At 41.6% G+C, this 24,648-nt stretch overlaps 1 protein-coding gene across 1 annotated transcript; it reads right to left on the bottom strand.

Moving 5' to 3' along the window:
• Window positions 1–4,302: 4,302 nt before the first annotated feature.
• Window positions 4,303–22,182, bottom strand: ARHGDIB (Rho GDP dissociation inhibitor beta). The gene is made up of 6 exons (XM_032221826.1): window positions 22,084–22,182; window positions 15,092–15,278; window positions 13,972–14,055; window positions 8,026–8,102; window positions 6,804–6,867; window positions 4,303–5,006 (listed from the first exon to the last, which is right to left on the bottom strand). Exons 2-6 carry the CDS (start codon window positions 15,267–15,269, stop codon window positions 4,807–4,809), a joined length of 603 nt encoding a protein of 200 aa, XP_032077717.1. The 5' UTR covers window positions 15,270–15,278; window positions 22,084–22,182; the 3' UTR covers window positions 4,303–4,806.
• Window positions 22,183–24,648: the final 2,466 nt, after the last annotated feature.

Below are 24,648 nucleotides of genomic sequence, written 5' to 3' on the forward strand. Positions count from 1 at the left end.
CATGGGAGCCGAACCCGCTTGAGTGAGTTGCTGTTCTTGGCCCTCTGCATTGGCAGCAGAAACCACTGCAGCTCCCTGGCGTGAAGACGAGCCCAGGGAACCACCCCCAGGCACGAGATCATTATCCCCAGGAGCTGGGACAGCTGAATGATGGGTACCGACCTGGCAAGGCTGCAGTGCTTCACTCTGCGTCTCAGGTTGGACAGCCGGTCTGGCGAAAGAAATACCTGGCAGGAGGTGGAGTTGATGACTGCACCCAGGTGCTGTATACAGGTGGATGGTCGGAACTGACTCTTCTCCATGTTGACAGAGAAGCCATGGTACTGCAGGGTCTGCACAGTTAGAGAAACATCGCGGTGTGCCTGCTTGGTGGTGAGAGAGTGAATGATTATGTCGTCTAAATAACATTCCAGACGAACCGGATGGTTGCGGAGATGAGCCGCTAGCACTGCCAGAATTTTGGTGAATGTTCTGGGCGCAGATGATAGCCCGAAGGGAAGAGCCCTGTACTGGAAATGCTCCCCTTCCGCACAGAACCTCAGGAACCGCCTGTGTGCCATATGGATGGGGACATGCAGGTAGGCCTCTTTGAGACCTATTGATGTCAATAGGTCCCCCTCCCTCACACAGTCCAGGATGGAGTGGAGTGACTGCATCTTGAACCTCTTGTAAGCCAGATGCTGATTTAGGCTCTTGAGGTCCAAGATGGCCCTCCACCCCCCTGAACTCTTGGGCACTAGGAAGAGGATCGAATAGAAGCCCCTCCCCTGCTGATCCCTGGGGACTGGCTCTATTGCCTCTATCTCTAGGAGATGGCGGATTTCTGCCCTCATGCACTCCCTCTTTTCTGGGTTCCTGGGGGTAGGACAGCGGATAAACTTTCTTTGGGGAAAGGATAGGAAGTCCAGGACAAGGCCCCTGCGAATGGTGTTGAGGACCCACTTGTCCGATGTTATCTCCTCCCACCTGTCGGCATACAGCTGCAGCCGACCCCCGATGGGGGGATCCCTGCGACTGTCAATTTCCTTTATGAAAGGGCCGGGATCCACCACTGTTGTTTCCTCCTCCTCGGAATGGTCTCCGAAAGGAAGACTGGGAATGGTTGGCACGAGCCCCGAAGGATCTGTCTTGGTGCCTATCCCCACCTGCCTGAAAGGGCCTCTGATAGGAGGAAGGGTGAGAAGATTGCCCTGGTTCCTGGCTCCTGTAGGGTCTCTTACGAAAGGATCCCGCCCCTTTCCGGTCACCCCTTTTAAAGGTTGCCGGAAGGATCTTGCGTTTGTCCTTGGTTTCGGTGACAAACTTGTCCAGGGCCTCTCCAAACAGAAGGCCCCCTTTAAATGGGGCCGATGCCAGCTTCCATTTAGCTTTCATTTTGGCCTGCCAATGCCTGAGCCATAGAAGGCGGCGGGAGGTGATATTGGAAGCTAGAGCTCTGGAAGAGAATTTTGCTGCTGCCAAGGTGGCATCCGCCGAATACTCGACAGCGGTAATAATCTTGGTTAGCTCATGGCGCCACCTAGATTTACTGGGCGGGGGTCTGGACCTGAGTTGGCGCAGCCAGAATAGGGTGGCCCTAATAAAAAAGGAGGCAGAGGTGGATGCCTTGATGGCCCAGGCAGACGCCATGTGTGTCTTCTGACATGCCTTTTCTGACCTCTTATCTTCTGCCTTAAGTCCCTCTAGGAGCTCAGCCGGCAGGTTGGAATTGGAAGTCAGAGACACGACTGGGGCATCTACTTCCGGGAATTTGAGGATTTCCTCCATTTTATCTTCTACTGCATATAGAGTTCTATCCCCCCCCACTGGGGTTGGTCAGGGTGCCCGGCTGTAGCCACTGGCGCTGCACCGCGTCCATAAATAGGTCTGGCACAGGAATAACCTCGGGAGTCTCTACCGTCTCTTTGAACAACCCATGCTTAAGATCCTTGGAAGTGGAAGCCTGAGAGGCCTCAGGTCTGGAAGTGGGGCCTAACTCTGTGGCCGTCATGGCTTTGTGTAAGATAGACTTGAATAATGACGGCTGAAACAGGCCAGTGAATTTTGGCTTGTCAGGGGCAGGGTTCTCATCCTCGGAAAGGACGAAGATCTCCCCTTCTTCCTGCTCAGAACTTGAAAGCCCAGAGTGGGAAGGGCTTGAAGATGGGGAGGAGGATGCAGGCTCCTTAGAAGTGGAGGCCCTAGGTTTGCGTTTTTCCTTTGGGGCCTTGCCCTTGCGAGAGCCTTTGCGCTTAATGCCCTCAGCTATCCCTTGGGAGATGGCTAAGGAAATTACCTCCCTCATTTCATCGGAAAGAGCAGGGCTTTTTCCCCTTTTTCTCTTTTGTTTACTGGGCCTGCGCTGGCTAGGCCTGCCTGAGCTGGGTCCACCCCTCCCAAGGGGGTAGTTCTGGACAGAATCTCGTTCCTCTCCAATGGAGGAGCTAGGGGAGTCGGGGTACCCCCAAGATGCTTCAGGAGATGGATCCCTAGATGCATAGTTATTCCCAAACAAGAATTCACTTTCCCCGGGGGATTGGGCCTCACGATCAGGGGAAGCTGACTCCCTGCTGCGACGGTCCGGGCTAGGTTCTGGCTGAAGGGGCCTTGAACCCTCCCTGGGATCCACTGTGGCTCTTGGAGAAGACCTTTCAAGTGAGCCTTTGTGCCCTATGCCTTTATTTGCAGAGGGATCCAGCTTGCTGCGTTTGCTGGAGGGCCCCACCTGTTCCCCTAAGGCCTCCCTGCATTCCTCAGCCATTTCAGGTCCCCACGAGGCCTGGAATATAGCTGGGTTTGGGATGGGCACGCGCTGGCCTTTGCGGTCCAAAAGCGCTGGCAGAATCTCCAGGAGGGAAGGGCCGCCTTGGGGTCGTATTCCTTCCTCCCACCGCCCTCGGTTCCCCGAGACTTAGCTTATTTTCCGGAGGGAGAGACTAGCTGGCTCCCCAGTCTAGTCTCCAGCCTCCCTGCGGCGTTCTGCAGTCGTTGAGGGCTCGCTGAGGCTGGGCTCTTCTTGCTGTCCTCGCTCCTCGCACGCTCCGAGCTTTGCCGCTCTGCACAGTGAGTTGGATCGATCCAAAATGGCGGGGGTGCGCACGCAGCCACTTCCCGCTCTTTCCAGCCTCAAAAAGCACGCGAAGACTCCAGCCGTCGCTGCTGATGCCGGGCAAAATGGAGCAGGCGAGGGAATCCTAGCAATCCGGCTCGCCAGCTTTAGAGAATTCCCAGAGCCTTCGCTGGACCTTTCCTCTCCGTGGGACGCCTAGCCAGCCCCCGCTGTGCAAGCCTTTTCAACCCCCTGCAGTGCTTGCAATTAGCAACAGCAGGGAAACCCGGCAGCCCTTCTCTTAAAGCGACAGAAACCTCAATGGAGGCAAAAGGACAGACCTGATGTAGAAGCGTGATTTCCTTTATCTGAGAAGTTAAACGTGGTCCAAATTGGGAAACTTTTTCCAGCCTTTCTGCTCTTAGACTGGAGCTCTCCCAAAACAGTCCTAGCTCGGGCGGACTGAGTTTTCGAACTGAGCATGTGCAGGCAAAGGGAGGCGTGGTCAACAAAAACATCACTCAGTCCAAGGGCAGATAGGCTGTGTTAACCCAGCATTTGGACTCTCTGAGCAGTGCACTGGAGAAAACTCCAAACCCTACAGGTTCAGTCATCATTGGCCATTTTAAAAAAGGATGCTCCCCCAAGCAATATGTACTGCCTACACCTAACTTAAGCAAAGGAATAAAAAAAATAGACCCATATACTGATGACAAACCATATTCTTCCTATAAAATGATGCAAAGTCTGGATCTTTGGGGAGGGAGGTGTGAGGCAACTTTGCTTGATAGTCCTAATGTATAAAGGGGAAAATACCATATTTTTCGGAGTATAAGACACACCATTTTCCCTCAAAAAAGAGGTTGAAAATCTGGGTGCATCTTATACACTGAATACAGCATTTTTTGCCTCCTGAAACCCTGCCCTCTTCACCATAGCCTTTAGGAGGCTTTCAGAGTCCTCCTGGGGGCTGGGGAAGGCAGAAATGAGCGAAAAATAGGTCAGTTTTTGCGAAAAACGGGTCTTTTTTGCTCATTTGTGGGGGGCATTCTCCCAGGAGCACTCTACAAGCCTCCTAAAGGCTATTCATGCCCCCTTTTTTGGGAAAAAAAACGGTCCCATTTTTACAAATGCAAAAACTTTTTTTTTAATTTGCCTCTTCAAAATCTTGGTGCGTCTTATACTCCAGTGTGTCTTATACTCCAATGTGTCTTATACACCGAAAAATACTTAAATCTTTGTATTGTGAGAAACACAAGAAGTTCACTCTGAAGCAAAGGACAAAATTGGCTTTATTTTCAAAGACACTGTTATCTTTACAGGCCAGGTCAGGAAGCGCATCCTATATTAATAGACAAGGCAACTCCAAATGCAATTCTGGGAGCCAAATTTAAACAAGACACTATCTGTTGACAGAATTTTTCATATAAGGCAAGGGGAAAGAGAAATTCTAAAGCCAACTTTCTTTCAGTCAACTGATGTGCCATGATAGCAATTGGTTAAAGTTGGTGACTATGTATCTTCTGACCAAAGGCACTTCAAGAATTGATCCTGTGCAACCAGAGAAATGCTTTGTCCCTGTTGATTTTTGTGTAATTATTTTCAAGGTAGCAGGAAGAGAGACAGATTCTCTCCAATAGCCTATACTGGCTAAATTTCTTTTCACAATAGAAGGGTTGGGTTATCTGGAAGAAGCATGGCATGCATGTGCCAGAAACTGACACACTTGGAATAAGCACAAGCAGCAGAAGAAGCAAAAAGAGAAAACCGGGCAAAATTCATTCTGTCCATTCCTTTTTAATAGCCAAGTTCCATTCCCAGGTGAGATGGTTGTGCTTATCATCATCAGTGAAGAGAGACTTATTGCAGTAGTTTCCTCGGGCCACTAGGCCCTTTGGTGCTTCCTCAATAGGCGTCATGAATTCATACTCTTCTGGCCGTGGCCCATAGCTACCCACCATGAATACAGCCTTATCCACTAGGAGAGAACAAGCCATAGAAAGACAATGTATCAGAAGGTGGGACAGAAATAGAATGGAACACAAAACACAAATAATTTTAAAATGCAATACAAACATTTAATTTAATAATGATTGGAGTTTTCCATCACCTGGATTGAATTCAGATTATATCATCCTTTAGTAGATTTATCAGCAGTTCCTACTGCAACTAACACTCAGAAAACATCCCAGAAAGGAATTTTAAACATTAATTAATTTATATTCTCTATATGATAGAAAATAACAACAATAGCATCCCCAAAACTTTCAAAATGCAGTTTGTAAAAAATGCCCCAAATCCTCCCAAGATTATTAAATGTTTCCACATTTCAGTGTTTTCACATAGGTTTTCAACCTCCCTCAGTTTCCCTAGAGATTAGATCATTGCTTCTTCAGAATGTCATTAAAACCTAACTGTTTCAAAGGATCATGAGAATGGACTTGCTGTGAGTGGAGAACTTCTGGTATTGAGAATCTGTTTTCTGCTTGATTATTTCTTTGGGGTGGAGGTTTATTGAAACGGTTTTACATTTTTTGTTTTATGTGTTTGTTTTTTTTGTTAATACAATTTATTGTGAGCTACTGTATTTTTCAGAGTATCAGACGCACCTTTCCCCCCCTAAGAAGGGTGAAAATTTGGGTGTGTCTTATACACTGAATGTAGCCAAACACACCCACCAGCCCCAACCTTTTGGCCTCTGTCTCCCAGCAATTTACCTCCTTGCAGCGAACGGAGACTTGCGAGGCTGCAATAGGCTATAGTAATCCCTGCAGCCTGAAACAGCTGATGATCAGGAGAAATTGAAAGTGAAACGCTGTTTGCTTCACTTGGCAAATTGCTGGGAGGCAGAGGCAGATTTTTTTTTCTTGTGCTAATCGGGCTGTTTGCTGCAAGGAGGTAAGTCAATAACTATAAATGCCTATAGAATGCTTGAATTATTAGACTTATTTTTAAAGACTGCTTTATTATTGTTCTAGACAGCTTAACAAAATGAAGAAGCTTTTTAACATAAATGCTTGATCTGAAGAGGCCCAGTGCTATTGTATCTTCTTTTAAATAGCAGAGAATAACTATACTTCCAGAAAGCACATCAATTTTAACAGCATCTGTATAAGTATAGTCTGAAATGTAACACTATAAAGTGTATATTGTCTGTACTGTTTGCTGTTTATTGCGAGGAGGCAAATTGCTGGGAAGCAAAGGCAGATATTTTCCCCTTGTTTTCCTCCCCAAAGCTAGGTGCGTCTTATACTTTGGAGCGTCTTATACTTCAAAAAATATGGAATGTAAGCCTCTTAACAGACTTTTCTGAAACTTTTATACAGGGAGGGAGGGAGGGAGGGAGGAAGGAAGGGAGGAAGGAATTAAAATTAGGATAGAAGAGGCAGCCCAAGTTAGCTCAAGTCCTGTGATATTATACATATAAGATAATTTTCTCTCTGGTGTCTGAGCATACTATAAAAATTTCTCTAGATAAGGGGTTTTCAGGCATCTCTATATATATGCCCAGTGTTTACCCAGTGAAATATCAAGAGAATAATTTCTGCTCCTATGGATTGCAGTCTCTGTATTACAGTTTAGAGGCAAAGGCTTTCTGCCATATTTGCACTGTACAAAAAGGGAAAGGATCACTTTATCTACAAAGTGTGAACGGTGAGTTATTCAGTGCAATCACATCAAGGTGATTTTTGAAAGAACATGCAAGCAAGGCTATATTTATAGTAGTATCATCTACAGGTATTGAAGAGAAGAAAAAATGATTTCACATATTCACCTTTCACTCCTTTTCGGTAAGTATTCTGGAGATATTTCAAACCAGATACAATATCTTTGTTTACCTGCAAGAGAAAAACTGCCCATTGAGTGAGGTAATTCAGTTCAAATTATCAATACCCTTACTTTGGGATATTGTAGGGAGAAAACACCATTCTGTAACTAAACTAAACAATTTATTCATTTATTATTTCAGTTTATGAGGCTCCTGTGATTAGGAGACTAATCATCAAAACCTAAATTGAAAATACAGCAAAAGGTAAGTTTAACAGCCCAAATCTTCATAAACTCAACCATAAAGGACTGTAGTTCAATTTAAGATTCCTCACAGCAGCTTGGATAAATCACATCAGATCTTCAGCTAGTTTTTATGTTGTGCCAACAAATGAAACTGCTTAACTGCCGCTATCTCTTTATGAGACATTTGGAATTTGAATTGATGTAAATATCAGTGGAAATGAACCGCTATATCTATCTATTACTAGCTATTTTTGTCCAATTTTGGTTGCTCTTCTTTAAGAGGAGGAGGAAATAAAGCAGTTTTCAGCAATGTAGCCTTTCAGTGTGACCACTTCTGCATTTTGCCCAGATGACATTTTCCATTAAGGGGCCATTTTACATTATAGTGATCAAATAATGTTTGGGGGAATGGCATATTTCTGAACAGATTTTTAAAGACCAGCAATTGCATATATTCAGGATTAAATATATTTGGGGAACCTAAATATATTTTGGGACAATACACTTCTTAATGATATTTGTTGCAAATGCACTGTTCTGAAATATAGTAATAGATCTGTAACCTAAACAATGATAAATATTAAACTAAAACAATAAAAAAGCCAATTTAAGAAAAGTAATGGAGTACACATTTCTTTTCATTTTTTTGCTTCGAATTAAGCTGCACAAGCAAAAAATAAAAACTTTTTATCACTTTTGCTGTATCATAATGTTTCATTTAAGTTTATTTTGTCTTTAGTGGAATACAATTAATTAGTCCAGTCAAAAGAATTAAGGAATACAAGATTCACTGGGAATACTTTCCTTTCTGCCTGTAGCTAAGGAAAACGTCTTATTTTGGTTAATGCTTTATTATTTTAGTTGACAGGTGTGACATTTATGAACCAGCAATGTACACATTTGCACGACAAGAGGCTGTAGTGAACATATGCAGAATGGAATGGAATTCAGGTCCGGAAATTTTCTACGAGAAAGACACTTACTTTGAAGTGGATCTTGACTCTATATTCAGCTCCTTCTTTTAATACAAAGGTCTCTTTCTTCAGAGCCTCAAGGTCCCCTGGAACAGGGAAAATGCCTTAATCAATCAGGTTAAAAGATGTGGAAGAGAACAGCTTTCTTCCTATGGATTCATTTGATTGCTGTACAGTGGAGTGCCATACATTCTGTGCATAAGCAGTGCTGTGCTGGTACACATTTAAATAAAGGCTTTGCTGGCTCCATTGCTACCACACAGCTTGTTACCAAATAGCTGATAGGCACACTAGGCACAGTAGCTCAGTTCTGCTCTCACCCAGCTGGCAAAATTCCAGAAAATCAGCTCTCACAAGCCAATAGGAGCCAGCTCTAGCACTTCGTTGCATATAAGCATACTTTTGTTGCAAACATCTGTTAGTATTATGCTTGTTTTAAGCAGCATGTGGTAGTTTTAAAATAAACAAACAATAAAGAAAATAACTTCACTCAAAGAATTCTAAAAAAAAATCACATGGAAAGAGGGTTTTTTTTAGTTCTAACTCCCAACTCTTCCACTGCAACATAATGTTTTTCCAAGGAGACAGAAGCCACCATTTTATGTTTAGTTTATTAAATATGTTATTTAAATGTACCAAATAAGTATGCAGTATCTTGCCAATGAACATGAAATGTGAACGTGCATGCATTAATGAACCAGAAATGTCTATAGAATGAATTGTGAATATGTGCACAGGAGCACACTTGTATCATTCAACTAAAAAACACTATGCACTGGAAGCATTCTTGCATAGCTATCAAAATGCATATTTGTGTAAGTAAAAGCTAGCAGCATTCACCCAGATTGTATAATGCATTTATCAACCAAGCATTTGTGGACTTGCTTCCCCTAGAGATTTCAGCTACAGAGGAAGCATCTTTGCTTTGCTAAGCCACGACTTCCTCTCTTATCAAGCAAGAACCCATATAAGGCAAACTGTGACTATTTCTTGCTGATGTTAGACTCCTGGGAACACAGACTGTTACTTAAGTATGCAGAAGGAATTATTGCACTGGTGCTGTGCCAACAATGAAGAGATCTAAGCAGGCAGCCTTCTGGCTGTACTTGGAACACACTAAAAACTTGATCTGTGAGAAAATTGACTATATCCACTACCACTATATTTTAGCTATTTAGTTCATTTAAATTATGTACTCTCTCAACATACAACTCAGGACAGTGTATAAGTAAAACAACAATAATGCTATAAAATATTTATTAGGCCAGAGGCAATTGAACAATCAAAGATAAACTCTCTAGGCAGATTCACAAAACCGCCTGTAAAAAAAAAGCTAGATCTTCAAGGTCTTACGAAAGGCAGGAAGGATCAGAGCTATCCAGTTTTCATAACATTTCTCAAGAGATATCTCAATTCTGTCAGAGATTATCAGAACAGACAGAGATAATCAGAGACAAGTGGTTCCACAAATAACTAGGCCCCATTGCATTAAGAGCTTTACCAATGATAACTAGCACATTGAGTTGCGTCCGGAAGCCTACTGACAACCAATGCAGGTTACAAAATAACAGTATAATGTAGGTAGCCTATAAGATGAGCCCATAATTCTATGCCATTACATTCTGGACCAACTGTTAACTTCAGAGTGGATTTCAATGACAGCCAAACACGCTAATCCAAAGAAGAGAGGATGAAAGCATGAGTAACTATGAGTTGGGAAAGAGATTTCTGCAAAGGGCCTCTCAATCATGATTTCCACCTTCTCTTCAATAGATGTCATGAGTTTATAGGTTGCTAGCCTGAACACTGGATCTGCCTGGCAGAAAGCAATTCCATTCAGAACTAAAGGTGGAAGATTTCCAGGTTCACCATGCCTCAAAATCTTCAACCACATGGATTTGTTTAGGATTAAATTGAATCTGTTCCTCCTCATACAGATACCAGAACCTACAAACATTGAGTCAGTATCTTGAAAATATTGCTTCGGCAACTAGAGGCTGAGATGTATAATTTGGTATCATAAGCATATGGGCAATACCTAATCCTATGCCAAAGCAGTGGTGAAATTTAATTTTTTTTACTACCAGTTCTGTGGGCATGGTAGGGGAAGGATACTGCGAAATGTCCATTACCACTCCATTCTTGGGCCAACCAGAGGTGGTATTTGCCGGTTCTCAGAACTCCTCAAAATTTTCGCCATTATACCATTCTGCAGAACCTGTCAGAACCTGCTGAATTTCACCCCTGTGCTAAAGGATGACATAGTCCAGAACCTTATGAAGATGTCATACAGGGGCAGGAAGAGAATTGAGCCATGAAGCACCTCATCCCAAAAAAGAGATAGACCTCTTCCCCTCCCCCCATCAACACTAATTGGAACTGGTCCTGGGGGATGGAGGGAAATCATTGCACAATACTATTTCTCCCAATACCAGCCCTCTGAGTCATTCTAGAATTATATCTTGACCCATGATGCCAAAGCTGTTGAGAGATTAGGGATAGCCAGAATAGATGCACCAGCCCCACCAGGCCTGTTCTGGCCTCACCACAGGTCATCCACAAGCAACCCAGGCCTAATCCAGACAGAAAGATGATCCATTTCTTTCTCTGAAGCTGCAGCCAAATACCTATTCCCCAACCCCACCAAATAAGATTTGGAAATAGGTCAAAAAATACCTAACATTGTAAAGCAATAACTTTTTGAGAAAGAGCAGATTATTGTTTCCTTAACAGCAGAGGGACAAACCCTCTCTCAAGTACTAATCACACCTGAACCCAGCCATATGACATCTCCCAAGAAACCTTGAGAAGAACATGTGGTCGTACTAAGAGCTCCAACAACCCTGTCCTCTTGGGATTATCAGGCTCAAACTCTTTTGCCATTTTATCCTCCAGAATTCCTCTGAAAACCAGGTAACCCTCCAGGATTCATGTCCAGAGAGAGGCCCCATGTACACATAAAGACCATTCCAATGTTAAAGACATCCTCTCACTCCAAGACAAGACTGTTAAATTGGGTATCAGAGCCTTAGGAAGTTCTCCAAGCATTGTCTAAAACCCAATGGGGTCCATAATCAGATCAGTGGTGAGTTGCCAATTTTTTTACTACCAGTTGCATGCACACACACAATGCTTCTGCCCATTTGCAGAAGTGTCCAGGTGGGTGGGCGGAGCCAGTACTGGTTTGCCCGATCCAGGCCAAACCGGGAGCAACCCACCTCTGAATCAGATGCCTGAGGCAGACAGTGGGTTTCAGAGAGTGCCTGGGAAAGTTCCTAAGGTGATTTGAGCTCCTAAACCACTTCAGACTCTGCAACTCTGGAAGTTAGGGCACAGTCTTCCAGTACCATAGGTTTAGGAAACTCCAACCCCAGTCAAAGCAACACAGCCAAAACAAAGCCACAACACAACAAGGAGAGTAGCATCAGCAATAGCAATAGCACTTAGACTTATATACCGCTTTGCAGCCCTCTCTAAGTTGTTTACAGAGTCAGCATATCGCCCCCAACAATCTGAGTCCTCATTTTACCAACCTCAGAAGGTTGGAAGGCTGAGTCAACCTTGAGCCTGGTAAGATTTGAACTGCCAAATTGCAGGCAGCTGACAGTCAGCAGAAGTAGCCTGCCATACTGCATTCTAACCATTGCGCCACTCATTGCCAACAGCAATCCCATCTGTTCTCTGGAACCCAGCTAAACAAACAGGGTTTCATATCTAGTCATCTGTGGAAAACAACTTCTGAAAGCCACAAGGGATTTCCAGACAGCAGTATCCATCCTCCTATCCCTACCTGGGAGATGTAGCTGGTGCGACACCCCAGGCCCAATTGATAACATTTCTAAGAGCCCCATTCTCACCCACTAAGTCTCAGTAATACACAGCAGGTCGTCTCTGAAGAGCCTTCATTTCAGGGAGACCTGGCATTAAGCTGTTATAGCTTAAGCCAAGGACTATTGAGCACATAATATCCAGGCATGGGAGCTAAGCCAAGGAGGCTAAAAAGCAATATCAGTGCTAGCCACTAAATGCACTTTCCCAGAGAGTGGCCCACCATGCTTCCTACCTTATCTCCCTCTACCCTTCCCTACTGAGATGTTGCTGTGTGCCCCGACACACCAATCAAGTCAGCATAATCCAAACCTTGTCCCTTTTTCCTAGTATATGACCCCATCCCATCCAACAACGATATGTCACCAACCAATTCCAACTAATCCCATTCTAGCTGGTCAACCACCATAGACACAATCCCCATTATAGCATTCTAAAGTTAGAAAGAGCTACAAAAATGCAGCTTTAGAATCTCTAACAGATGGCCATCCAGCATCTACTTAGATACCTCCTACACTTCGTTAGTTCTTTTTAAAGTTTACTTTTAAATCTTTTTTTTTTAAGGAAATAACTCATGGTGGCCAGAAGAAATAAGAATATAAGGACATTAGATAGGTTAAATGTCAGAAATCCCCTGTTCAAAACCTCTCCTAACTGGTATCTCAGCAAACAGGCCATAAGCTGTTTGTAAGATTCATCACACTCTGCTCCCAACCCATCTGCAACTTATATAAATGCTTAAAACACCTTCCTTGTAAGGAAAAAAATGAAGAATTAGTGTTTTAAATTAGTTGTGAGAAAATGTGGAGCAGAGACTTCTGCTAGAAGTTTATATAATTACATAAACTAGACAAAGTGAAATGTTTACTTTTCTCTCATAATTATTAGACCAACTTAAACTGGTTGATAATGGATTTAAGTCCCTGCCACAAGAACTGTTCACTGTTGATGATGTAAGGCAGGGGTCCTCAAACTTTTTAAACAATTCACGGTCCCTCTGACTGTTTGGGGGGGGGGGCAGACCGGTTGGGTGGATGTGGCTAGGTGGTCATGTGACTGAGTGGGTGTGGCTAGGTCATGTGATTAGGTGGATGTGGCCAATTTAACAGTTTATTGAACAATGCACACAAATTGAATTTTGTTTTGCTCCTCGGCGTGTTGTATTTGCCTTTGTTTGTATGTTGTTCTTTTGGTTGCCTTTTCTTCTTACTAGATCATTTTTTCAGTTGATTAGAAATCTAGTGGTTCATTCAGGAAACTCAGTTTCCCAGCAATTCTTCTCAGCCTAAGGAGCTTGAGAAGTCTCTCCCTCTCTCTCTCTCTCTCTCTCTATCTCTGTTTCTCTCTCTGTTTCTCTCTCTCCGTGTCTATCCATCTCTCTTTATCTATGTTCTGGAGACAGGGGAGGTCCCTGTTTTTTGGCCTCCTGAGGTGTCTGTGTACCCCGTTTTTCACCCCACCTCCAAAAGCATTCTGCAGGCCACAAAAAGGCAAAAACAGCCCATTTTGCCCATTGTTCACCTCCTGGGGTGTCTGTGCACCCCATTTTTCATACACCCCACACACTCACACCTTCCCCACCTCCAGAAAGTCTCTGCAGGCCAAAATTGTTGGCCCTTCCTTCCAGTTCCAGCCCACGGGGCTCACAAAGATAAGTCCTGCACTTGGCGAAACGGGGGAGGCGAAGTGAGTGGGGAAACCTCGTGGTCCTGCGCAGGGTGGATTAATGACTTTGGCAGGCCATATGCGGCCCACAGGCCAGAGTTTGAGGACCCATGATGTAAGGCACTGGACTAATAAATTTTCTGAAATTCATAAGTTCAGTTTTGGACTATTTTTAGATATTAGAAGAATGATACAGGCCAGGAGGCTACCCACTCCTACTCCTCCCTTAAATTCCCTCCCTCCAATTGTCCAAGAACCTCACATTCTTTCACGTTACATCACTGAATCACCAGTTGACCTTAAGTAGTCTTCCAGAAGGTTGAGGACTATAAAAATCTAATACCTAGAAGATATCCATCCCAATCCTATTTTACTCAACATTCATAAAATTAACTTCAAAATGAAGTGAGGCCCAAGAATTCCATTCAACCTGCTATATAATGAGGAGGAAATGTTTCCTACCAGTGAGGTCCATGGTGATTGGTCCTGGAGCAGTGTCACATACAAGAGTAAGTCGAGTGACAGTCACATTCGGAAGTGTTGGGTCTGTGGTGTTAGGAAAAGGATAAAATGTTTATTAACCAAACATTGAGAATCCTGGGGTGCTTCTTTTTTTTATTGCAAATGTATCTTCCTACAGCCTTTATGTGCACAGGAAATTAGCATGTCACTTAATAGCTAATATAAACCTTTTTTCTGACACACTAATAGTTTCGGTCATGCAAGGAAATTCAATCAGATTTCACTGTTCCCACTCACACCCTCAGGAGAGGGACCATAACATTACCTCTCTTCTAGTTTGTTTCTTTAATAAATTTACAAAGATGTCCTATCTCTGGCTAACAATTAAAACAGAATAAAAGCAGAATGAAAGCACAACCTATAATTAAAAACATAAATAATATGACACAGCGTAAACTAGCTGCCAAAAATAATCAAATAACTTCCAAGAATAAATATAATCAAATAGGTAGCAGTCAACATAACCAAAAGGTTATATGAGTTACATGAATTATCTTTGCTGAAATATAGACCAGGGGCAGTAAATTAGTAATGCTTCAGGTTTTGTTGCTAACTTCAAATATTAATAATATAAATATGTCTCAACTAATTTCTTCATATGCTAAGGAATAAGTGTCTACCTAGTACTGTTGTCAACTTGACTGGTAACTGGTAACTTTGACTAGAAGACTCTCTCAGCATTGTTGATTTGATCCTATTAAACTATGTTCTTGTTCCTATGCTGAATAGTGAAGTCCTCCACCCAACTAAGAGCACAAAAGTAGACTTGCGTACTGAAAATAGAATCTATGTCACCTTAAAAGCAACACTGAAAGTTGATCTTCAATTATGGTAAAATACACTCAGATCAACACAATACAGCCACCTAAAATCACTTTATCAGTGAGATGGCAGCACAGGAATTAAATAAATAAATAATCACTTCTCTTTCATTTTTAGAAACAAATTTAATATTCTCCATCACTGACAATATTAATTTCATCACACAGCAAATACAAATACTCCCTTCTTTTTCTACCCCAAAATATGGTTCTTCCAAAGGACCTTTTCCCAGCTGTACCTGCAACCACTGGTGCATCCCCCAGCAAAGACTTCTTGTACTTTGCAAGGCTTTCGTCATCTTTGTCCAGCTCCTGTAATTCCTGAAGTGTCTTTTGAGGTGGAGGCTTGTAGTTTAGTTTATCATCCAGCTCATCATCATCCTCTTCCACATGCACCTCAGGATCTTTCTCAGTCATGACTGTTGGCTGGAGAAGAAAGATATGCCAGTTACTGTAAGGATACTGAGTAAGGTACTGATTACAAGGTTTGTAAATCCTTGGCTGGCTCGCTTTCTACTATAAAAAGAACAATTGTGGGAGTGAAGGTCACAGGCACAGCCATTTAAATACTTTTATAAGCAAATGGATCCAAGATGTTTAACCTGGCAAGATATTTTGTCAAATTCTGATATCCAGTAGCTGGACTGCTTTATTCTGCTCAGGAGAGATGCCATTACTAGATGGAAGGATATAATCGCTCTTAACTATTAGACCAAGAAGAGCCACTTTGCTGAATATTCTCCTCACTTGTAATTTGCTCATCCCAGATTTGTGACATTGGCTGTAATAAAAGAACCCAAACTAATCCTCAGAATTTGTCAATCATTCCAGCTCTCAAACACTTTAATGGTGGGGGACATAGCAAAAAAGAAAGCACCTGATCTGGCCACTGAAACAGCCATTGATATTCCTGTCTTTCCAAAATAGATATAATCAATAACTAAAGGAAGATAATTTTTAAATGATATTCTCTCTCTTTCTGTTTACACACACACGCACACATGCACACATAGATGTAAAATACTGTACATGCAGAGTTCTCTTAACAAAGCAATATGAGCTATAAAATATAACCATTTTAAGAGGTGTGGACTCTAATTCCCAGAATTCCCTAGCCACCATTTTCTAGGTTAAGAAATATTATACTAGATTCATGCATCATGAAGAAGATTCATCTCTGGACATCCATCACCGCCTCTTTTTCTTTACCATTCACACCTATACCTGTCAACAGAAACAGCAGCAGAATCTCAACTGCTGCTGTAAAAGCTTGATTATATTTCTTGACATTTATATTTGTGCTACCGTAACCAAAAAAATAATTTCCTGCTCTCTGTGAAAGTACAGATTCTGGAATATGAGCTATTTGTCCTCATCTTATATAGCTAACATGATTGCAAAGTAAGGCATCTTTCACAATCTTGTATCTCTAGACGTGTGGAATTTCAATTCCTATATTCCTGGAATTCCATACTGGCTGAGAATTCTGGAGAGGGATGCTAATGTGCGTTTGTACTTATATACTTCCCACAATATACTCACCTTCTCTCTATGACATAAATCGAAACATAGTCAAACATGAGGATTCACCCTGTGGGTAACAACTGAGAGCTCTAATTAACCAGCCAAACCTTTATAGGCTAAGGATGGAAACTAGATTCAGTCACATTTTTTAAATATATGCTAGTATGCTGGGTTTGAAGTTCTTGAGCAGAAAAATAAGTACATAAGCTTATTATTTGTATCGGTAACAAAATGCTTCACACTGCGTCCACAATGACCAGCAAATCCTCCAACTGAAGAACCTCTTTGTGTCACATTGACAAAGACAAATAGACTTTCAGAAGCCAGAGCAGCCACATTACTGAACAATAATTATTTCAAACCTTCATTGAGACGGCAGCAATAGAAATAAATTGAACAGTTCATGCAACACCATACAGAGATTTACATCAAAAGCAGACAATGAAGGAAAATACCTGAATGGAGCTTATTAACAATTTTTTTTTAAAGCTGATCAGTCCAACTGCAAATATCATGTAATTTCCCAACTGCACAACATTTAAAATAGCTGTTGTCTGTGTGGGTGACCAGGTCCCCTTCTCATGCAGTAAGGAAACATGTGCCTTGTTCCTATGACAACCCATGCCCTGGCTACAGACTCCAAGGAGCTACCACAATCTGTAACATTGAAATTTCTCTGAAATTGGGGGAAGTAAGACAAAATTCAGTAAGCAATATGCTCACAAAGGACTTAAAATGAAACTCCCTTTTCAGCACCAGAAGAATCAGTCTGCTGTTAGGTTCTTGACCAAGGAAGGATAAACAAAATACAAAGTAAAGAACATGAAAACCGAGTAGAAAAGTATTGCTAATCCATGGCACACAGTATCATGTTGCTCTTGTTTTTAATCTGAGGTTCCTGAACAACTACAATGGAAGAGGCATATGACATTTGGCTCAAGAACAGATGTTCTGTTCTAATATCCCCCAACCTCACACATTCCAGATGCATCAAGGTAGCCACAATTCATGTGTGCAATGTTAAAGAATAGCATAAATTTTTGCTAACCTTTCATGCCTTTGCATGGATAACAAGAATAATAGATAAAAGCAAAATATGGCAGCCAGCCTATTTTGCTCAGAAGAACATTTACCTTTCTGGCTCTATTGCAGTCCAGGTTTGGCTATTTGGATGTGGATATTTTTCAGTGCAGATCATAACTTGAATTATGGCTAGTTTAATGCAAGAGTTATTCATGAACCATACTAAGAAGTTGGTTTATTTGAATCCTTAATTTGTCATATTCAAGCAATACAAAGTAACTAATCTAAGCTAGAAGTAAAATTCTCAAACCTGTAAGTAAATACAAATTCAGCAACTTACAGGATGCTGAAAGTTGAATTCAATAATTCTATTTTACTCTGATAGTAGCGAACTTAGTATAAGACTCCAACAATTATAATCCTCCAGCTTCATCTTAAATGAACATCACAGCAATACGATACTTCTTTTTCATTCAAATAGACCTAATATGATGTTATGGCTTGCTCAACATCACAGAGTGACGCCTAGCCAAGTTCTGAAGAACCTGTTATGGTCTCATAAAAATATAAATCTGAGATCTCACACAGGTCAGTTTTTTGTTATAGTCCAAAGTCAGTTTACTAAAAAAACTCTTTTTTTTAATTGTAAAAACAAGATAAAGGGATTGACTCATGGTTCAGAAGATATGCAAATGAAGTTCCTGTTTATCTAAAGCAGATACTTTCTGAAGAGAGGGGATTGTGCAATGATAGATAGGTCATTAAAGTGTAAAGAATGACAAAAAATATTAAGAAATTAATTGTGCCTCAGATAGTGCAGACAGCTGCTGACCCCCTAGTGATCTCATTTCAATGAGTGCAGAGAAGAGCAACAAAGATGATTAGGGGACTGGAGGCTAAAACATATGAAGAACGGTTGCAGGAACTGGGTATGTCTAGTTTAATAGAAAGAAGGACTAGGGGAGACATGATAGCAGTGTTCTGATCTCAGGGGCTGCCACAAAGAAGAGGAAGTCAAACTATTCCCCAAAGCACCTGAAGGTAGGACAAGAAGCAATGGGTGGAAACTAATCAAGGAATAAAGCAACTTAAAACTAAGGAGAAATTTTCTGACAGTTAAAACAATTACTCAATGGAACAACTTACCTCCAGAAGTTGTGAATACTCCAACACTGGACGTTTTTAAGAAGATGTTGGATATCCATTTGTCTGAAGTGGTGTAGGGTTTCCTGCCTAGCAGGGGGTTGGACTAGAAAACCTTCAAGGTCCCTTCCAACTCTATTATTCTATTCTATTCAATTATGGAGGATTTTGGGACAGCTGGTACAAGCAGAGTACTCTGGGTCAGAGTACTTTGAGTCAGATTGCATCCAAGCAATGATATGCATTGCTCATTGCCAATTATTATGAAGGAAACAATCTTTTAAATTAGAAGGTCTGGAGTAACATGCCAATTAGTTAGCATTTGGAAGCAAAAGAGTAAACAAAGATAATCTGAAAGTTTATAGATTTTTAGTAACTGTTGGTTACAAAAATATTTTGAATTATTTTAAATTATTTAGGACATGACAAAAATCTAAATTAGAGGTAAAATATATGCATATGCTTAAATACTATGAAACTTTAACTGCAGATAAATTATTCACAAGTTACTTCTCTGCTTTTTAGTTTTCTGTTAAAATATTTTATATACATAAGCAAATGTTTTCTTTCTTTCACATATTATTTAATTGTTTTTACTACATATCTCTTGTAGTGGTTCTGTGTTTATACTCTCTATTTTAAATTCTGAACATAATACCACTATGCTTTGATGTTCCCAGATTTTTTTTTTAAATCTTAAACAGTTACTGCAAAAAAGGAGGAAGATGGAGCTGAATAGGAAGAAAAAGGTACCAGTTTCACAGGTAGCAGTTTCTCAAGAAAGATAAATTCATCCACTCCCTTTAATTAGAATTCCATAAATTAAAAGCACAACATAAGAACAGCAAAATTCTCATTCTTCTTGTCATAACTATATAATTAGCAATATTATGGAAAAAGTACTATGTTCCAGAAATGCCATTTTACATCTCTGCTACTTACCATATTTTTCGGAGTAAAAGAGGGTGAAAATCTGGGTGCGTCTTATACACTGAATACAGAATTTTTGGCCTCCGAAACCCTGCCCCATGTATCCCATTTTTCTCAAAAATGGACACACAGAGGGTTTGGGAAACCTGCAAAGTGTTCTGGGGGCTGAGGAGGGCAAAAATGAGTGAAAAACTGGAGTTTTTGAAAAAAAATGATTTGTGCAGAGGGTTTGGGAGGCCTGTAGAGTGCTCCTGGGGGCTGGGGAAGGCAAAAACAAGTGAAAACGGGCCCATTTTTTGTGAAAACGGACTCGTTTTTTGAAAAAACGGAGGGGGTGCCCTTCCAAGCCCCTGGGAGCACTCTGCAGGCCTTCCAAACTCTCTGTAAAACAGGTCCATTTTTTGCTCGTTTTTGCCCTCCCCAGTCCCCAGGAGCACTCTACAGGCTTCCCACACCCTCTGCATGCCCCGTTTTTGCAAAAAACGGACCTGTTTTTCACCTCCCAAATCCCGCACGTGTCACATTTTTGCCCTCTCCAGCCCCCAGGAGCATTTTGCAGGCCTCCTAAACTCTCTGCATGCCCCAATTTTCACAATAAAATGTTTTTTTAAAAAATATACCTCTTCAAACTATTGGTGCGTTTTATACTCTGGTGCGTCTTATAGTCCGAAAAATACAGTATCTGGTTTAGGACTCATCAAGCAATTCTTGTATCTAGAATGCTCTTGAAGGTTTCTATTTCTGTAAAGCTTCAAAATATGCAGCTTACTTAATACAAGAATATATTTTAGTATGATTTCCTGTGCAACCAGCCATTAACACACTTGCTTATTATCTACAAAGCATGTGCAAATTGTGGAGCTGATTAAATTACTTCTTCCTCCCAAGAAACTTGACCACATCTTGCATATGTCAGCAGTACTTTTTAAAATAAGGAGCAGAATCTTTCCAGATGAGATACTTGGGTTATGGGACTTTTCATTAGCAGTTTGATGAGCTTTTATAATCATTCTTTAGCCTAACTCATGAGCCGAGGTGGCGCAGTGGTTAAATGCAGCACTGCAGGCTACTGCTAGATCAGCAGTTCAGCGGTTCAAATCCCACCGGCTCAGGGTTGACTCAGCCTTCCATCCTTCCGAGGTGGGTAAAATGAGGACCCAGATTGTTGGGGGCAATATGCTGACTCTCTGTAAACCGCTTAGAGAGGGCTGAAAGCCCTATGAAGTGGTATATAAGTCTACTGCTATTGCTATTGCTATATAACTAGAGCCGTACTACTTCTCACCTCTGTTAAGAGCTTTCTGATTATCCTCTTATTGCATTTCTGCTTTAAATACTAAATTTTGGAGTTCATTTAGCAAAGAGAAGGGAAACAAAAATTTATATAAATTCATTAAATATATATTGTTTTTCTCTTGGCCAATTATTCTTAATGGTGAATATCTAAATTCCTCATTCGGTATTGTGAGGACCTTGGATAGAATACATGTTCTTGGAAGAGTCAAAAGTCAATCCAGAATCCATGTACTTGTCCTGTAACTCACATCTGTGAACTGTCAGGAGTCAGCGCATCTCCTAAGTTACAAAAGCTAAAATCTTCCACAGAAGACAGTGTCTTTACTGTCAGTCAATAAGCCCAGTTAAGGAGCTTGCACCATCACCTTACTCCTGATTACATGCTCTTAAGCTTATTATGTCATCAGCGCTTATATTAGCTGCCATTTGGAGCTTCTCAGACGTAGAACTTATTGTTATCACTCTTGGTGGTCATAAATTATGGTACACATTATCTAAAAATGCAACTGCTTCAGATTTGGTTGTCACTGTATGCCAGTCATGATGGGAAGGAAGGATGAGAAGGCAGCAGGCACTTGTTAACCAGACATTTTGGTTAAGAATACCATAGGAAGTCAGCCACACCCTTAATCCTTTGCAGCCAACAAGCAGCTACTGCTTCCTGCCTGAAATTCAGATAAGAATGGGCAATAAATTGTCACATTTCTCAGCCCCTGTAACTCTAGGTTATTTGTTCTGGGCTTCCTGGGACCTTGGTGACTGCAGGACTAATGGCAGTTGCAGCCCCAAATATCGAAAGGTCACCAGGCCACCTATTATTAGCCCATGCCTGAATATCACTGAATATCTATAAAATAATGGGGGAGGGGGGGGAGAGAGAGAGATTCATTCTATAGATATGCGCAGGAATAGGATGCGCAATGGATTTTTCCGTGGGTAAGGGCTGCTCCTTTCCCATCCCCTCACCCTCAAATTGTAGATCAGGCAACAAAAAAAAGAGGGGGGGTTGGAGGAAAGACGCCAAGCAGAGCCTTTTGCAACCTTCCTTCGGCCGTCTCTCCAAAAAGTGACACCCCCACCCCTAAAGCAGCGGATTGTGCTAAAGCTTTCCCTGCATTGCAGAGCCATCGCCCTGAAGGCGCTGCTCCTCCTAACCTCCCCCCTCCCCTTTGCTCTAGACTAGAGCCACCTTTTCTGCCCGGTTTCCCCGGTTTAAGGGAACCCTTGCAGGGGGCTGCAGGAGCCTCTCCCCATCGGGAGTGCTGGGCCGCCCCGCTTTTCGCTTTCTTCTTCCACTTGCCCTGATCGTACTTACTTGCTGGCGGCTGCGTCCGGGGTTCCTTTCTGTCTCAGCGTTGGCAGTTAAAAGCAGGAAGGAAGTTGGCTAAAAAAAATAATAATCATTTGCAAAAAAAAAAAAAAATCCGACTCGAAGAGGAAGCTGCGGCGTTGCTAGTTGTTCTATCGCGCAATTTATTTACAGCCCCTCTGTTCTGGGCACACATACGCACAAAATACAATAAAGCATAAAAGATGATTAGCTGTATGTGTGAACTCCCTAAGTTTCCTCGCTTGTGGTCCTTAGGAATTCGTGCGTTATTTCTCCTTGCTTATGATATGTATGCATTCCTTCGGTATGTAGATTTTGGAAACTGTACAATCAATGATAGGTGCCTTGAATGATATTCATGTTTGGCTGTGATGTGACCGAGGTTTCTAAAGGATGCTATTTCTGGGAAGAGAGGAATTATTAAGAGTAAGAAAAAAATCCCATTTTCTCATTTTCCATCCGCTCCATTTAAAAAGTCAGTGTTTCATTTTTATGCCATCTGGATGTTCTGCCTTGACTATAATCACACACTTGAATCAGAAGTATTAGGTATTTGGAGAGGAGAGCTATGTTTTTTATTAAATCCTAACCACAATAGGAAAATTATTTTATTTTGTTTATGTCTCTATGTGCAAGCTACTTCATGAAATTGTTTTGCAAACATCTATAGAATCTTAAGGGATGTGGTGGCTCAGTGGCTAAGACGCTGAGCTTGTTGATCAGAAAGGTTGGCAGTTCGAATCTCTAGAGCCGCCTAACAAAGTGAACTCCTGTTACTTGTCCCAGCTTCTGTCAACCTAGCAGTTCGAAAGCACATAAAAATGCAAGTAGAAAAATAGACCACCTTTGGTGGGAAGGTAACAGTGTTCCGTGCTCCTTCAGCGTTTAGCCATGCCAGCCACGTCTTCGGAAAGTGCTGATTCTTTGGCTTCGAAACGGAGATGGCCACCACCCCCTAGAGTTGGGAATGACTGTCACATATGTGCGAGGGGAACCTTTACCTTTATAGAATCTTAACTACTTTATGGGCTGTATTTCAACAATGCCCAGTCATGTATTCTTTCATTCTGAATAAAATTTGAAAACAGGAAAATTATTGCTGAAAGACCTGGTAAATACATCCCCAAAAAGTAAATCTGCTATTAATTGCAGTGGTACAGAAACTTGTTTTCATTGAGATCAAGTGACATCAGAAATTCCTTATAGAGGTGAGTCGAACTTTTTTCCTTAGGGGAAAAAATGGACATCTGTAATGCTGTACACCCTAACAATCTGGGTATTAATTCATAAACACGTTCTATGCATCTTTGGATCTTATTGAGAAGAATAAATAAATTTATCATGTACAGATTACGGCCAAGATTGAATACTTCCAGTCCTTGACTAAAACAATCTTAAGAGTGGTTTTTTTTTATCATATCAGTATTAAAGTAATGTTTCTACCCCAGGTCAAGAGCATCCAATGGCAGCCAAGAAATGTATAAAGTTAAGATCTGTCACTCATCCTGAAACAGAAATCAGGGGAACAGCAGTGTGTGATAGCAGAGCTGAGCCTAATGGCTGCTTCAAGCTAATGTGGACATGCCTTTCCCCTCTGGTCACTCATCTGCCAACAATCTCTTGTCTCCTAAAAGAGATGGACACAGCCACCTCAGGCCAATGGTCTGTCAGAATGTGCATTAGCAATTGATTGCTCAGCCAGCAGTATTGCACATGCTCTAGTTCTGTGGCCACAAGTGGTTAGCTCAAGGCGGAAACAGTGCAATAACAGGAGGACCAAACAATGTGGAAACCAGCATTTGTTGCATATAGAATGGGGTTGGGGATCCTAAATAGCTTTGTAACTCAATTTCCTCAAATCTTTTGGGAGGTTATGATGGCTTGAAACTTAAGTACCTAAAGATCAGTGACAGAACCCTGCAGCCAAAATCTTTCCATTCCTGCCAAAGCACCCAAAGTGATGGAAGATTTTCCCCATTCATTGTTCATATATAGAAGAGGGAAGACAGCAAATCAGAGGGAATCAAACAATTGCTTTGCTTATCATGGGCTGCACATACCAAACCAAGACAAAACCATTCAACAGCAAGCCCAAAATTCATTAACAGAGGCAAAGTAAGTGTTGCTAATAGGCACAACAAATTTCATATACATATAATTTTTGGTTGACTCAATGCGGGATGGATAACATTCAGAAGGAGAATGTTTATTCACCAGACATGAGGTCACTTTGAAATAGAAGTCCTTCTTTTTTAAATTGATATATTCAAACAAACAAGTGCAGAATTTCTGGCTTTCTAGCCACTGTTGAACAGTAGAAACATCTGTAGTGGGCTTTGATTCTGTCGGTGTGGACAGTGTCCACAGATACCTCATATTCACAGCATTCATTATTTGGTCTCATCTATGAATTAAAGTGAATTGATGTACAGTAAGAGACACCAAGGCTCTTGCATATTTAACAGTTATAGAGAAGATATTTCAGTTCAGCTATTTCCCTGAAAATAAGACCTCCCTGGATAATAAGCCCTATTGGGCTTTTGAGCGCAT

This window comes from Thamnophis elegans, chromosome 7 (genome assembly GCF_009769535.1).
Source record: "Thamnophis elegans isolate rThaEle1 chromosome 7, rThaEle1.pri, whole genome shotgun sequence".
Taxonomy (NCBI): domain Eukaryota; kingdom Metazoa; phylum Chordata; class Lepidosauria; order Squamata; family Colubridae; genus Thamnophis; species Thamnophis elegans.

Excerpts from the sequence above, each read along its gene's own strand:
- ARHGDIB (XM_032221826.1), bottom strand. The coding sequence starts at position 15,269 with ATGACTGAGAAAGATCCTGAGGTGCATGTGGAAGAGGATGATGATGAG. Across the intron at positions 6,868-8,025 it reads GAGTCAAGATCCACTTCAAA|GTAAACAAAGATATTGTATC; the intron begins GTAAGTGTCTTT and ends TTTCTCTTGCAG. Across the intron at positions 5,007-6,803 it reads TTACCGAAAAGGAGTGAAAG|TGGATAAGGCTGTATTCATG; the intron begins GTGAATATGTGA and ends GTTCTCTCCTAG.